This window comes from Cynara cardunculus (assembly GCF_001531365.2).
Source record: "Cynara cardunculus var. scolymus isolate 2C chromosome LG 8, CcrdV1, whole genome shotgun sequence".
Lineage (NCBI taxonomy): Eukaryota > Viridiplantae > Streptophyta > Magnoliopsida > Asterales > Asteraceae > Cynara > Cynara cardunculus.
This window is the reverse complement of record NC_037535.1, coordinates 14220622-14236505: the sequence shown is the minus strand read 5'-3', so window position 1 is coordinate 14236505 and position 15884 is coordinate 14220622. Positions and strand designations below refer to the sequence as shown.

Here is a 15884-nt window from a genome sequence, read left to right as displayed (position 1 = left end):
TTCATGCACTCGTTTCATGATGATGAAACATATTCATATGAATGGAAAGATTTAAAGATTTTAATATATTATAATATTAAAAATTGATTTTTTTTATTAAATGAATCTGGAAAGGAGTTACAAAATGTTAACTTCGTTTACCAATTTTGTCCTTAGTATTGAAATAAAATAAATATTTATTATTTTTTAATTTTTAATTTCCTAAAATAAAGTAAACTAATTTTTGCCCTTGATCAAGAATATGGATGAATGAGATTGGTTTACACGGTTTATACAAATGGGGCAAGTTTTTATTTGAACGCTCCTCTCTCTCTCTCTCTCTCTATATATATATATATATATATATATATATATACTAGTGGTGTACCCGTGCGATGCAGCGCAGGTGAACCACAATTCTGAACATTAAGTTTAGCCTTGAATCATGAGTTTGTGTGGTTATTTTGCAAGTTAACTAATATATAAAGTTAAACGTTAATATGGTGTATTCACAAGATTGAATGGAAAAATATTTTCTCATATATTGGGTTTCTAACACATATACTCATAACTCATAACAAAACTTGAAATTCTTGACTGAACAATGAAATACAATCATTTGTAAATAATGCTCATTCCTATATCCAAACTGTTGTTTAGTTTTCGTGATGCACTCATCCGTATATTCAAACTGATTGTCACTCTTGAAAACTAAACAAATGCCTTAATATGATAGCTATCAGTTCATTCAATTTTTTGCATTTCCTATATCAAACCAAGGAAAATTGATTAATAAAAAAGAGAGGCTAAAAGAGTACTATTATAAAAGGCAGAACTTGGTGCATCTATATGACCATATTGTTGGTTTTCATATACTTATTAAGGATCTAGTAGGAGTGCTTACCGGTAAAATTAGTTAGAGTGTTGATTCTTATCAGCAAGTGCTTACCGCGTAAAAAAGAAACTCCTAAAAACCTATGAATATGTTGAAAAACCTCTTCAAAACCTCCAATATAAAAACCCACATTATGATGCTCCAAAAACTTGCTTCTAGAACGTAGAGATTAATTCTTCGTTATGGACTAATTGATACCCAGAAATGTAGAAGTCACTTCATACAACACACATCCGCTTTTAGAGTATAAATGTACTCCTAGGACTAATCAAATTATGAAACAACTTCAAATGTAAACGAGCGTAAATGAACATTAACGAACATAAACAAATGTAAACAATAGGTGATCCGCCACTAAAAGTTACCTTAATTTCACATCAAGCATCCCTCTTTAACACACTAAAATGGTAAAACAAAACAACATTGATGCGTTTTTATATGTCGATAGGTTCGAAACACTTTGGAGCAAAAAAGGGACAAAAAAATATTTTTGACAGCTTTATGATACTATGGTATTTCAAGCATATCTAACTCATCCGAGCTTGGATTTAAGTTATTCAAGATGATCTGGAAAGCTAACAAACAGCCCCACAACTTTTAGATTTTTGAGTTTCTGCAGATTTGGATTGCTTCTAAGACGAAATCGACGTCGAAAATGGAAAAGAGCTGCTGGACAGCAGCTGACAGCAGCCACAAAAGTCTTAATCTTACCTTAAGAAAAACTTTCGTGGCTTTCTCATTGCAAAGACAGCTGCAGTAAAAACAAGGGAAAAGGTCTTCTAAAGTTGGTTTTACGTTGGAGTCAATTTGGGTGGAGAGTTGTGTTCTTCTGTTGTTTGCAAACCAAATGCTATTCTATTTTCTGTTAGCATATATAACAGCAGAGTACCTGCAAATCCACTAATCCATATACATTGGCTATTTGCAATATGCAAATTTCTACTGCATCTGCAACAAATGCAACAAGTTCATACCTGCTAGCTGATGTTCATGATGTATCCATATTCATATCTATATACATTCGTTAAGATACAATCCTTCCTAGTTCCAACACTTGCAAATCACGGTTTGTTTCTAAAATTTAGTAACAAGAATAAACAAGAAATCATGGAGAAGAAACTGTTAGGATTTCTCAGCAAATTTCTCTTGGTAATTTTGGACTCGAACAAATGTGAATATGTTAAGCTTTGAACAAGACCGGCAAGGAAATGAGCGTTGAACGTTCTTTCAATCCCCTGCATATATCAAGAAGCAACATCTATAAGGTTCACATGATCTTGCAAAAACATGTGCATGAAGAAAAGCAAGCATCAGATGATCCATATTACATACCACGCTTCATATTAGCTCCCAAGTTAAGGACAAAGATGATGGTTTGAAACACCCCACCTGCAATAAGTTCGTTCTTAACTGTCCTAACATAACTACTTGAGTTATAGAACTTGATCACCTAAAGAAAAGCATCAAGGTGAACAAGAATGAACTTATCAATGTATATCAAAGCATATACCAAAGCATTGTTGATTAACTATTTTTGGTGCTTCTTTTTTATGCAAGGGTTTTAAACCTACAAACCGTGTATACAGACGACGTGTGAGGCCATTGGCGGGCAACCAATTCTGACTGAGATTGCAAGCTCCAGGTCAGACATTGATCATCGAAGTTTATGTTACACACGCTCTCTTTCTCGTTGACAGTTTGTACACTATATTGTATGATGTATAAAGAGGCTACTTAATCCATTAGGATAAAAAAACACATGATGACAACCCATCCATAAGATTAGATTTGCATACAAATTGGATCTCTCTTCAGTAGTTGGTAGTTCAATTGGTATGACGGCTGCTGTACATATTGGCTTAGAGGTTTACTTCCCATGATATATACATTTACGCTTGTTATATAAATCAATATACCTTGTTTTCTTTATTTAGCACAAGGGTCAATTCAGGCAGAATGGGTAGAGGGTACAATATAGCAGCTCATGTTCAGCTACTATTAGGTAACCTATTACAGATGGAACTAACACCTTGTTTTGTGTGGGAAGAGATTCTGAAGTTGGAAGGATAGTGTTTAAAACTTGGGTGTTGATTTGGACCTTGACATTATCGTAGAGTAGTTGAAGATCAAGTGCATTTCGCAATCGCATCTCACAGTGCTATACTATCCATATGTTACTTTGATCATTAGTTTCGTAAGCTGTCGGAACAAGGGATATTCTCAGATGTATGACCACTCTCATATGTGCTAAAATTCTTTAAAGGGATTATATTTAAGTATGCCATTTTGGTGAACTTAACTGGAAGATGGATCATATTTTCATATATTGCAATGAACTAAACTGGAAGATGGATCATATTATCATATTTGCAGGATATGATAACAAATATTACAATGAAATGGAGCAAAACTGTTTATGTTTCTATGTGTATGTATAAGATGAAATGGGAAAAAGAAATAAACATTTAAAAATATAAGATAAAGGTACTTAAAAAATTATACAGATTCGTAACTCTTGACAGGTAGGAGAGGGAGAAAAACCTATCAAATCCAGTTTCAATTGTATAGCCCCTTTTTTGCTCATAGGTTACTGTGTACTAACCAACAAAAGCATGTTGGATTTTGCAACTTGTTTACATGTTGGAAGGGGGGGCTGTTTTAATCCCTTAACAACAAAACCATGAAGAAACAGATGTTGTTGACAGGTATCTTTTTCAGTTGGTTCAGTAATTGAAAAGGTAACATTTTCAGTTGTTTCCTAAGTAAATCAAAATGGTAAGTGTTTCCCTTTCTGATGCATAATTACTAAAAGTTCAAAAAAAATGTTATTTTATTATGTGATTTCAATCGGGTTATCACTGTAAGAGTAAGCTAATTGCCCCTACCTCAACCCCCAACCTAACAGATACACAAAAAGAACCACCAAGAGTCCTAAATTCAGAGATGGTATAGAAACCATTGTAGATGATGATGTAGATGCATTATAAACAGAAGGTCATATAGTTGTGCAGAGAAAAACCAAATAGACAAAGATCAACAGAAATATGGACTTACAAATCACATACAAATACSAGTTAATGTTTTAGCATGTTATAGATGTGAAACCAWGTATTCTCACCAGTCACATTGGTATAGAGATATTCACATATGCTACAAATATAAAATTTAAAAAGAAAAGGCATATTTTTAGATCTGATAGTGTACATTAGTTATGCTTCTAATCATGCCAGGTAACATCATTAGCAACCATGATTAGTTGTGTTTGGTGCTGTGTTTTAGAATCTATGCAGAATATGCTTCTAGTTCAATCTTCCAGATTAGATGGAATTAGATGGACTTGGCTATCTGGTTTGTAAGTCCATAATCAGAATGCAGTCCCAAACAGTTACAGGTTTGGTTATTGAACCAGAAGGTGCTTTGGCAAAAGGTGCACAAAATAGTCGAAACAAAACAGCAGGACAAAAGTGAAGGGTTATATGCACATTTAGTTGAAACATAAATGAAATGGACAATAGTGAAGGGTTATATGCTATTTATATGCACATTTTGATTTCCAAACAGGTAATTTGGGGCTGTGACTGCTAAGATCAAGCTTATAACAAGCCAAACATGGCTTAAAATCTTATAAACAACAATGTAACAGAGACAGTATGATTAGAGTATCTCACCATGTTAGAGTATTATTACATGAACATGTAACAGTTGTTGTATCTAAACACACACACTGTGCACACAACAACAAAATGAAATCAAAAACAAAATGAGTGGCCAAATGTGTGTGTATGTGTGTGTCTATTAGATGAAATCAAAAACAAAATGAGGATGGCAGTGGTTTATAACCAAACTTCACAAATACATATGACATAGATTCTAAAGCTACATACATTGATGTATTATTCATTTTACCTACTGTATTATTCCTTTGGAAAGTGATTCACATTCAAACATGGTGAACACAGTTACAAAAAGGCAGAATTATGGTATGTGTGTGTGTTTGTGTTTTGTTTTTCTCACATGACCTTGTGTGTGTGTGTGTAAGTATGATTTGTGATCCTAACAAGTATGTACGTAAATGTGGCCTTGCAAATGGGAATATGACAGAATATGTGTTTTTCTCACATGACCAACTATATGAAAAGATTATCAATCAATCGCATACTAAGCAAAATTATCAATAAAAGAGGATTCTTACCTCAAAGTTGTAAATAGCCTTACTTCATCAATCGGTTAAACCAAAAAGAAGAGAAAGGAAGTTAAAATCTCTTCTAGTTGCAAAAATCAAAATTGAAATAGAAATCAATATTGTTTTGAAGAGCATACCTCCAAATTCTAGGGTTTTGAAGAGCATACCTCAAAATTCTAGGGTTTTGAAGAACCTGTGAGATTAAATCAACAGGGAGGAGGGAGTTATATGTATCAACGAGGTTGTGATACATCAAATCCCTTTGATTCATGAAATCGCACATCTGCTCGAGGTGACATCAAACCATCATTGTTATGTTAAACGAGATCTGTAAAGAAGAAAGGTATCGACTATCTATCCCAAAATGTTTTGATCGTATGTGACAAAAATCACAGAAGAAGAAAGAAGAAGAAAGCTTTTGGTCTTGGTGGTTTTCGTTGCAGAGATAGTATCCTGAAGAAGAAGAAGAAATCGGCGCAAATGGGTATTTTTAAAAGCCTGATAAGAAAAGGTTGGTTTGACCCAATTAACATTTGGAGTTGTGAGATATTGGATGAAATGCTAGTACATTGTGTATAAAAATTTGTAATTAAGAGTTTTTTGAATTTCTTGCATAAAATGGTTGTAACCTATGCTTCAAGAGTTGTAATTAAGATAATGACCTAAATGGTCATACATGTAGTATAGATATGTGTGTGTGATACATTCAAAAAGAAGAAAAGAAGAAAGCATGGGAGGCCATGTCACCCAACATACTTCTTACATCTCATACATTATCCTGTTTTGTTTAATATTTTAAATGTCATTTGATGTATACTTGGAAGCAACCAATACACTTAGAAATCAACCAATAAACAACCTAAAACCAACCATAGTTTTACTAGTTAGTTATTAATTATTTTATATAAATTTTATATCAAAATATTAAACATATATAATTAATGTCACACATAACAAATTAAGTGTGCATATAAAACAATGGAAATAGTAATATGTATCAAATACATATTAGACTTAAACACTAGTCAAAATATATATTAACATATATTTTATTATTATCAGAAGTTATTATTTCGATTAAATAATAATTTACATGACAATTGTTTAGATTAAAAATAATCGAATCACATTCGATCGTACGATTGAAATTAATTTGTTTGTATGTGTGTGAACCTTTGGGATCGTGTATCATTAGCCGTATCGTCAAGTTTAGTGTCATAGGCATATAGATCCAGCAGTTAATTTCGTAATGCATTTGATATGGAACAAGCTTTTATTTATGATTTTATGTATGCTAATAACATGTTTATCATGGATAATAATCAAATCATCATTGATAATAACAAAAAGGACCATACTTCTCATCATCATATTCTTGTATATGTTCTACTTGCGACAAAGACATTTGAAAAGGAAAAGAGATAATACGTAGGCAATAACTGGACGTCAATTTACTAATGAATTGCTTGAAAGTAATGATCGGCAATGTATTGAGTTTTTGTGAATGTCCCGTAAAGCTTTCGTCCGACTATGTGATCATTTTAAAGCAAAAGGTTGGTTAACAGATAGCAAACATATATTGATCGAAGAAAAGATGGCTATCTTTCTAATGATTATAAGTCACAGTCAACGTTATAAAGTGTTGAAAAATAGGTTCCAACACTCAACACAAATAATTTATAAATTTTTTGCATGAAGTGTTGAATAAAATGATCGAGTTTGCTAAAGAGATCATAATTCCTACATCATTCAATCCTAATCTAGACATCCCTAGGAATAATAGAAGGTTAAGACAAATATTTAAGGTAAATAATAATAGTTGTATAACCTTCCTTATTAAATTTATTTTGACTGCTAGCTTTAATGTAGGGAGCAATTGGTGCCCTTCATGGAACTTTAATACATGTTATTGTCCCTATGTAAGAACAACATTTATATAGAGTACAAGGAAAAGGTGAATGTTATAAAAATATTTTGGTAATTTGAGTCTTCAAAATGATTTTTGTATTTGTTGTTGCCGGATGGGAAAGAATTGCACATGATTCTAAAGTTCTCCAAAGCTTTAACAGATGGTGCTATTAGATTTTCATTTCCTCCTTCAGGTATATTAATGATTTTAGAGGTAATATATTTACTATATTCATATTAATAGCTATTTTGTTTATTTATTTTAGATAAATATTATCTATGTGATGTTGTGTATACAAGGATTTATGGTATCGTATCGTAATGTTAGATATTGGCTCGGAGATTTTCGTTGTCGACGAGCAATGAACAAGTATGAAAAGTTTAATCATTCTCATGCAAAACTTAAAAATGTAATTGAGCGTTCTTATGGTGTTCTGAAAGCACGTTTTTCGATATTGAAAAGAATCGAACAATTTATGCTTGAGGTTCAAAGAGACGTTATTGCATGCTTTATGGTTCACAACTTCACACGAAAGGAAGGTCTATGTGATGAGTTACTTTCTGAGTATGATCACACCAACGAGAAAGGGGACGATGGCGAGGATGAGGCTGAAGAGCTTCAATCGCATGAGAGTGTCGCTAACCAAACATATATTGATATTTAAGAGAAGAAATTGCGATATAATTAATGCAAAATGAATGTTGATTCTAGTTGTGATGAGACTTTGTTCATGTTTAATATTGTGTGTGGAATCAATTGACGTATTTTAGTTGAAGTTTTGAATGTGTTAAATGAATTGGATATTTTAATTTAGTTGAATTTAATTAAAATGAATTGATTTAAATTTCAGACTTTAGACGTAAAAACAATAAACTGACTGATTCAGATTTTAAACTTCATTATCACATCTTATAAATCATAAGTCAAATCAGTTTAACACCTCTTAAAAAACAAACGTTAAGTTAAATCCCTCTTTTCTCTTGCCACGCTCCCGTTCTTTGACTTTGCTTATATTTTCTACGTCTTTTGACTTTTCAAACCATCTGCTCAAGAACCAGAGCAGGATAAATGCCAATAGCTATTAGACTCCTACTGGAAATCACCTTTCTATACATCTAGCCATTGTACTTTTATACAAATTACAAAAATACCCCTAATTCATGTTATATATTACATATGTAAAATAGATGGATGCTGTTGACTAGATGCCATTTTTATCTATTTATTTGTTTTTGAGTTAAATATATAAATAATATATTAATTATGATGTAAACTTATTTCTTAGAATTATGATTCAATTTTTCGATGAAGCAACTTGTTAAAACAAATAATTATGGTATGATCATTTTTTATCTGTGTAATTTAGTTAATCTTATATCTATTTTTTTTAATATTTGTTTATCTCGGTAATAATAAAATATAATCCAAAAGTAGCTTATTTGATATAAATTGATTAAAATTTAGAAATATTGTTCAAAATAGCAACAAAAAAAAAAAAAAACATCATTCACTTTTTAGACTTTTCCGTAGCCAATGATATTAAGAAGACGGTTTTGATCCTAAGATAAAAACAAATCGTCATATTGGTTCATGTTTCAAACTTCAGACGTTTGTCTAGTCATAAAAACAAACAATGTTATTGATTTAGATTCAGACTTCAGCACCACCTCTTATCAGTCATAAGCGAAATAAGACTTCAGACTTAATTACCTCTTAAAATACAAACGTCACCTTAGAGTAATTACACTTTAGATTCTTTTGATTATCACTTACTATCAAGTTTAGTCTTTACTTTAAGTTAATTACACTTTTGAGCACTCTAGTTGCCACTTTGTTTCACTTTTGGTCCATGTGTCTAACAATGTTAACAGGGTTTGTTAATTCTATAGCATTTTGCTATTTATTCGTTTATTTAAGTTTATATTTGAAAAATAAACAAAAATATATTATATTGTGCATAGCCATCCCACTCTTTTTCTTCTCCAAGCGTAAACCTTGTCGGTCACTATGGGTTCATCGGTTCCATCACTTGTTTATCTCATTCTCTGGCCCTTCTACAACTCTAGTTTCCTCCGTAAGTCTAAATAGCATTTTCGACTCCCCTTTATCCTTGCACACATACTCTTTCTGAGCCCCTCTTTCCTTTTCACACACATATACAAACAAATCTAGGTGTTTTTGAATCTGTCATCAAATTAAAACCGAAATGAATCAATGACTTCCTTTCATATTGCGCGCACACACATATCATTAAAACAAACCTCAAAGAACTTTAGAAATACAACAATCAAAGACAAAAAAAGAACAACACCAAAAATTATTTATAGACAACATCAATGACTTGTTTAAAACAAATTAATACCAAAAATAGCATAAAATTGAAAATAAAAAATCACCTAAGTGGAAGATTTAGGATAATTAAATCAGTACTCAACACTATAATAAATGAATAATTAGATTTAGAATAAACATTTTATATTTTTTTAGAACATAACAACACATATACAACATGTACCAATAATTATTGTATCGATTTTTTGTTATGATTCTTCTGTTATTCTGCATTCCAAACAATAGATTACCGTTGAATCACTCATTCTCAAATCTACTGCAATTTACAAAAGAGCGGGGAAAGAATGCTTTCTAGGGAAGGGGAACTATGAATATCCAAGTTAGGGTATGTTTGTCAGCAGCAGCTTAATGAGACTCATAACTTATTTGATTAATTATAATTACTATTTGGTAGTGTTTTAATACTATAAAAAATGGATTATTCAGTAAGCTTCTAGGGGGAAGATTTATGCAGAAAGACAAGCTTTTTCCAAACTTGCCACTTCCTATTAAAAAATATGCCTCTTCTTTCGAAGATAAAACACTCGCAAATAAGAACTCTCACAATCTATATAGATAAATTAATCCATACATCCATACAGAATTTAATGGAAAACCAATCAAACAACTTCTTTGTAAATTATAGAGGATCATGGGAGTTTTTTTGGTATACATCAAACGACTACATTTCGTACAACTTTTTTTCTCATAAAACAACATCGATCAATTGTGTTTCAAATGGAACTCAGTAAGCAAATGGGCACTTTTTCCCTCACGATTCATACAAATGTGTTGAAAAATTATTGTGGACACACTTATTTAAGTGTGTAAGAGACGTGCACTTCATAATTATAAAAGTGTAAATTTACTCAAAAAATGTGTTAGATTAACAAGTTTTTTGTAATGATTAATTATTTGTAACTCGCAATTGTGACTTGTGAGTAGGGTGGAGAGCGTATTGATCGATCGAAAAGGTAGACGGGCAAAGGAGGACGTGGAGGGTTAGGCGTGGTCAGCCTTAGACCTTTTCAATAACTGATGATATCCGATAGAAATGCTACAAATGGTCGCAAACCATGCATAAGGTCTGCTATTTATTGTAGATGGGTAGGGGGGAGGGCTTTTTGGTCTGGTCGATGGTATTGAGGGAAACAATATCTTCATCTTTTAAGGATGGAGGTAAGATTTGTAGATATCATATTCAACAAAATCGTGCTATTTATGTTTGGGGCTCTTATTTATACGATTATTTTGGTGTAATATAGACAACGACACTTCCATTTTTCATTCCAAGACTAAGTTCATTGTTAATTTGATTCGAGCCTAAAATTCGTATTCATTGAACCAACGAACTTTGAAGGCGATGGTTTCCGAGTATTCGTTGAATCAACATTTGTTTTGGTAACCGCAGAGTGCATCCCAATCACACACAAATACATCATTTTCATCAAATTAATCAAACATAAATGGTTAATTTACGACCAAGAACCAGAGAAAAACAATTTAACAAAGAGAATCATCTTCATTATTTATGATTTAGAAAATACCCCCCCAAAACCACAAGGGTCTTTTCTTTAATTGAAAAAGAGATCAAAATATGCATAAACTGATCAAACATAGTCTTAAAACAACACCCAATTTCTGAAAATAAATTGACATATGAAGCCAACGGTTTGCTTTTGGGATGGGAGCTTTATCTACAAGAAATCAACTAAAAACAGAAAACCGAGCTTTCGAAGAACGATGATGATGTTTTCTTCGATTTATATGATGAAGTTTCTACACATTCAATGCCAACTTCTGAGCAGCAAGAGCTTCAGCCTCAAGAGTAGGCGCCCACAGGAGTGTAGTTTCTGCAAGTAATCCAGTCACTGTATATGGGTCCATGTTTGATGCCGGACGCCTATCTTCCAAGTAACCTACACAAAGAAAAATAAACCATCAAAGAGAGAACAAAATTTAAGCGAGGATATCGTGTGGGTTATGCACTCATCCACAATCTCAGGTCATGTTAGCAGTTTAATGGGACTCGCTGTTTATTCGGTCTCTCACAACCCACGCACAATGACGCAATTATCAGGGGTACTCTCTACCCACTAAGCTAATAGCCCGTCATGCGAGTCCCCCACTGGGGGCGCTATGCCAAAAGCGAGAGAAACTCCATCCATTTTTTTCCTTTTTTCGCCCCCATGTCGCCACACAGAGGGCATGGGGACGTAACAAGGGGATCCTATCAACTTGTTCCGGCCTGAGATAATAAACTCATGAGCTTGGTCTTACTTCACTGTCGAGAAACAAAAGAAGACTTCCATCTCCAAGTTTATGACTTATTGGTAGTGGCTTAATCATGTAGGAAGTGGCTTCTGCATTAAGTTTCCAGGGGAGAGCTTTATGCAGAAAATCAAGTTTTTTTTCTGAACCTACCCTCCCAATTAAAAAAAAACATGCTCCTTCCATCTATGAAAAAACCTTCCCAATCTATACAGATATTATTCCATAAAAACAGCCAGCTTTATCCATACAAGACTAGATGGAAACCAACCAAACAGCCCTGGTTATAGGTTAGATGTTGTTGGCTGATGATAGCGGTTTGATGCTACTGGTTAGTAAGCTGTTTGTTAATTTATAAGTTTAATATAAAACCAGTCATGTTTGGTAAAAACTAGCTGATAAGATAGATGACAATATAATAGGCCAAAAGAAATATATTTTACAACCAATTTGCCATATTGGGGTTCATGGCAGGTTTATATAGGTTTTCAATAGTCAAAGTGTTGAAGACATCAATACCTTTGCCCGCCTTCTCGGTGTCACGCCCCACACGGATGGAGCAACCACGATTAGCTACTCCCTACAAGTTGACACAAAAAGCAAAGAACAGTTGAGAAAACTTTTGAAACCATAACTGTTTTCTTGGTTTATTATCTATTTCAATTTATATATTTTTAGATACCCATGAAAATGTGGTGATGCTGGCAGTTTCGTGTTTTCCCGTCAATCTTCTCTCATTTCCTTCTCCATAAGCACTGATGTGCTCTGTGTGACGAAGGGAAAGGTTCAGAATCGCCTTCTTGATTACTTCAAATCCACCTTCTTCTCTCATGCTTAGTGTACTGCAAATTAAAAGGACAAAAGTAAGTTAATAAATGCTAATGCAACAAATGCCGGTAACTCTTGCACGTCTTCAAGAACATCTTAAACGGTAATTAATTAGTACAAAAAAAATCAAGTACCTGTAGTTCGTGTGACACCCTGCTCCGTTCCAGTCTCCCTGTCAATGCAAACCACAAGAGCATTTCCACTTCATTATAAAATCAACAAGAAACCGGCAAATAAATATTACACCTTGGAGCTCATCCCCATAGGTCGCCAGTTCGAGCCTTGTATTAGGGCCACTGGAGATTATCCGGGCCATTATTTTCAGGGCCAAGGGAATTAGTCAAGGTGCACGCAAGCCGGCTAATGTTACCAAAAAAATAAAGTGGGAAGTCCATGTATGCATGCATCCTTCCCCTTGCTTTTCACAAGGAGGTTGTTTAGAGCATCTCCGTCACATTCTCTATAATTTCTCTAAAGTAGAGAACCAAAAGTCAATAGAGATTTCAATATCCATTATATTCTATAAATTTATCATCCCAATACACTTTTTAAAAAGAAATTTATTTAAGACAACAATAATTAAATCTCATTGGTGGTTATGAATATAAAATTAATTTCCCTCTCCAAGCATCAAGTTTTAGATATTTCTCTATTTTAAAGAACAATATAGAGAATCTATTGGAGCAAACTAGAGAACAAAAGCCCCATGTTCTCTATTTTTAAGAATCAATTGTAGAAAACTGAAAAGAAAATTAGTTCATCAAGCAAGATTTGTATACCTCGATGGGCTTAGGATCAAGTGTGAGGACAACACCAGCTTGCTCAGTAATTCTCTGTTGAAACAAGCTTTCCTTAAATTCTGATGGAGATAGAAAATATTACATCTTTACTGTGTAAAAGTGGTTCACCTCAAGAAGGTATCTGGCACACCAGATATGGTCTCCAGCTTCAATTCCCACGCTAGGACCCACTTGGAATTCCCACTGCGATATCACAATTGTTGTCATAATACTTGTGCTCATAATCGAATGGATAACAAGGAGAATGAGTAGAAGAAAACCTGTCCAGGCATGACTTCACCGTTGGTTCCACTGATGTTAATTCCAGCATATAAGCAAGCCTTGTAATGTGCATCAGATATATCTCTTCCGAACGACTTATCTGCACCAGCACCACAGTAGTATGGGCCCTGTAGTTTCAGAGACGAAATAAAATGATAAACGAACCCAGTATATCCCTCCCGTAGGTGGTCATGTAAATAAATAATGAAAGAGATAATGAGTAGTACCTGAGGACCAGGGTAGCCTCCAACAGGCCAACCCAAAGGCCACTTCACATCTGGTTGAAGCAAAGTGTACTCTTGCTCAATTCCAAACCTAAAATCAGATTTGATTGAGCAAATTTATCGGTTTATCTGAAGATCAAAAAACAAAGAGGGACCATCTCTTCTGTTTCATTTTTCTTTTTCAAATGAATTGTTTCCCTCCACAAGAAAAAGTTGACTTCTAAGGCCAAACAATTACTCACAAATTCAAATAGGATCTAGATTTTTATTAATAATTAACCAGCAACAATTCCCAATTCCTAGTTTGTGTCACAAAATTTTAGATGCAGTTCTAGAATCAATATCAATTATAAAAATGGAAACTAGTATGCTTGATCACTTGAAAAAACTTTCAATCTTTTCATGAAACCAATGTTAAAAGTTTAGTTGCATGAAAAAAGATGAAAATGTTTTCAGCCAAAAAATTACCAGGGGACTTCCGATACAACTTTAGGATCACTGAAGATCTCAGCAGCCTTAGCACGTTTGTTTGTAGGGATAGGCTCGCCTTGGGGGGTGTATGCATCACAGATTACCTTCCAAAGAGAAACAGAACAGAGTTAAGTTAATCAGTAATGCCATTTTACTCTTCAGATTATACATATTTATATGAGATTTTACTAAAATTCACCAAGGTTTACACTCACCAAGATGTTGTTGCCACCACGGAAAGGATCCTTAAAAATCGCCTGGGGGCTGGAATTAGAAATTTCAACTATGGTTAGTTTCACCATGTAAAATGAGACATACGAGTCTTTTTGCATAGATAAAAGACTTACTATAAGATAACTTCACTATCTTCTCCCGGTGCTTGCCCGGTGCTTGATCCATCATAGTTCCACTTTGGAAGCTCAGAAGGATGCTCTACTGGTTTTGGGAGTGTCTAAAAAATTGATTAAAAAAATATGACCCTTTTCTATTTTAACAAAATTAAAGATGATATAAAAAATAAACAAAGCATCCGAAGCCAACAGACCCTTGATTTGCTGCGCACATCTGTCCCAGAACCTCCAATCCTGTTTCAGAAAGTAGAAACCATGGAACTAAATAAGCCAAAGAGTATCATAACAAACTTTTGTAGTCATTTTGGCTTTATAGAGTTGTTCTTAAGAAGCCATCTGAATACATAAATATCTATTGGGTTTGGAAGGAAAGAGAAGATACCAAATGTATTCAGCAATAATCTTATCAGTGAAAGGAGTTACATCCAAGTTTAGTAGGTCCTCCATCCTGTTAATGGTTCCATTTGATGAAGCACATATTCTAAATTTCGTAGAGGTCTTGAGTGCTCCTTTCTTGCTTTGTTTCAAGGACAAAGAGTTCCACATTTTGGATGTCATAGAGCTCGTTTCCATGGCATTCTTTGTTAACCTCATCTGCCATTGCACTGAAGGAGCCAAACATTGTGCCATTTTCACCTAACTATATCATCGACCAAAAGAAAACAACATCAATGAAGAACATAAAATTGGAATTAAAATGAGAAAGAACCCATATCATTCAATTGCAAGGGAACAACTTGAATCTAATCAAATATAATAAATCCAAATGAGGAGAATAACGTTTAAAGAATTTCAAACAACATTCTCCAGTGGTCAAACCCCAAACTAGCAAGTGTTCACATATACACACATTTTAGGAAAGAGATTATATCCAACTCACCAAATGTGACAAGCATAACATGCATTTCATCTTTTCACTAACATGTAATGTAATTAATCTCTATCATTGATATCTATGATCAAAGTATTACATCAAGCTTTCACACAACTTACTGGGATCAATTTCCTTGGACTTCATCTTCATTTATTTATGACCAACTTTCGCCCCCTCTTTCAATAAGCTTTATCCAAGACTATTGGAATCACTAACCTCAGATTTTAAATTTTTATTATTATTTATTTATGACCAACTTTTATCCCCTCTTTTCTATAAGCTTTATTCAAGCTTACTGGGATCACTGATATTAAGATTTTATCTTCATTTATTTATGACCAGCTTTTGCCCCCTCTTTCTATAAGCTTTATCCAAGATTATTGGGATCACTAACCTTAGATTTTAATACTTTAACATTATTTTTTTAAGACCTACTTTTGCCCCCTCTTTCAATAAGCTTTATTCAAGCTTACTGGGATCACTAATCTTAACTTTTTCATTTATTTAT

General features: G+C 33.5%; 1 protein-coding gene across 1 annotated transcript in view; it reads right to left on the bottom strand.

Annotated features, from left to right (window-relative positions):
- Positions 1-10799: 10799 nt before the first annotated feature.
- Positions 10800-15884, bottom strand: part of LOC112516424 (glutamine synthetase, chloroplastic) — a 6165-nt gene continuing 1080 nt past the window's right edge. Inside the window, exons 2-14 of the mRNA XM_025123456.1 lie at positions 14885-15142; positions 14697-14736; positions 14500-14603; positions 14368-14416; positions 14150-14256; positions 13685-13772; positions 13457-13585; positions 13305-13379; positions 13176-13229; positions 12531-12568; positions 12251-12410; positions 12088-12148; positions 10800-11216 (exon numbers count right to left, since the gene is read on the bottom strand). Of these exons, the coding sequence (XP_024979224.1) occupies positions 11077-11216; positions 12088-12148; positions 12251-12410; positions 12531-12568; positions 13176-13229; positions 13305-13379; positions 13457-13585; positions 13685-13772; positions 14150-14256; positions 14368-14416; positions 14500-14603; positions 14697-14736; positions 14885-15132 (1293 nt within the window). The 5' untranslated portion in view covers positions 15133-15142 and the 3' untranslated portion in view covers positions 10800-11076. The remainder of the gene's footprint in view (positions 11217-12087; positions 12149-12250; positions 12411-12530; positions 12569-13175; positions 13230-13304; positions 13380-13456; positions 13586-13684; positions 13773-14149; positions 14257-14367; positions 14417-14499; positions 14604-14696; positions 14737-14884; positions 15143-15884) is intronic.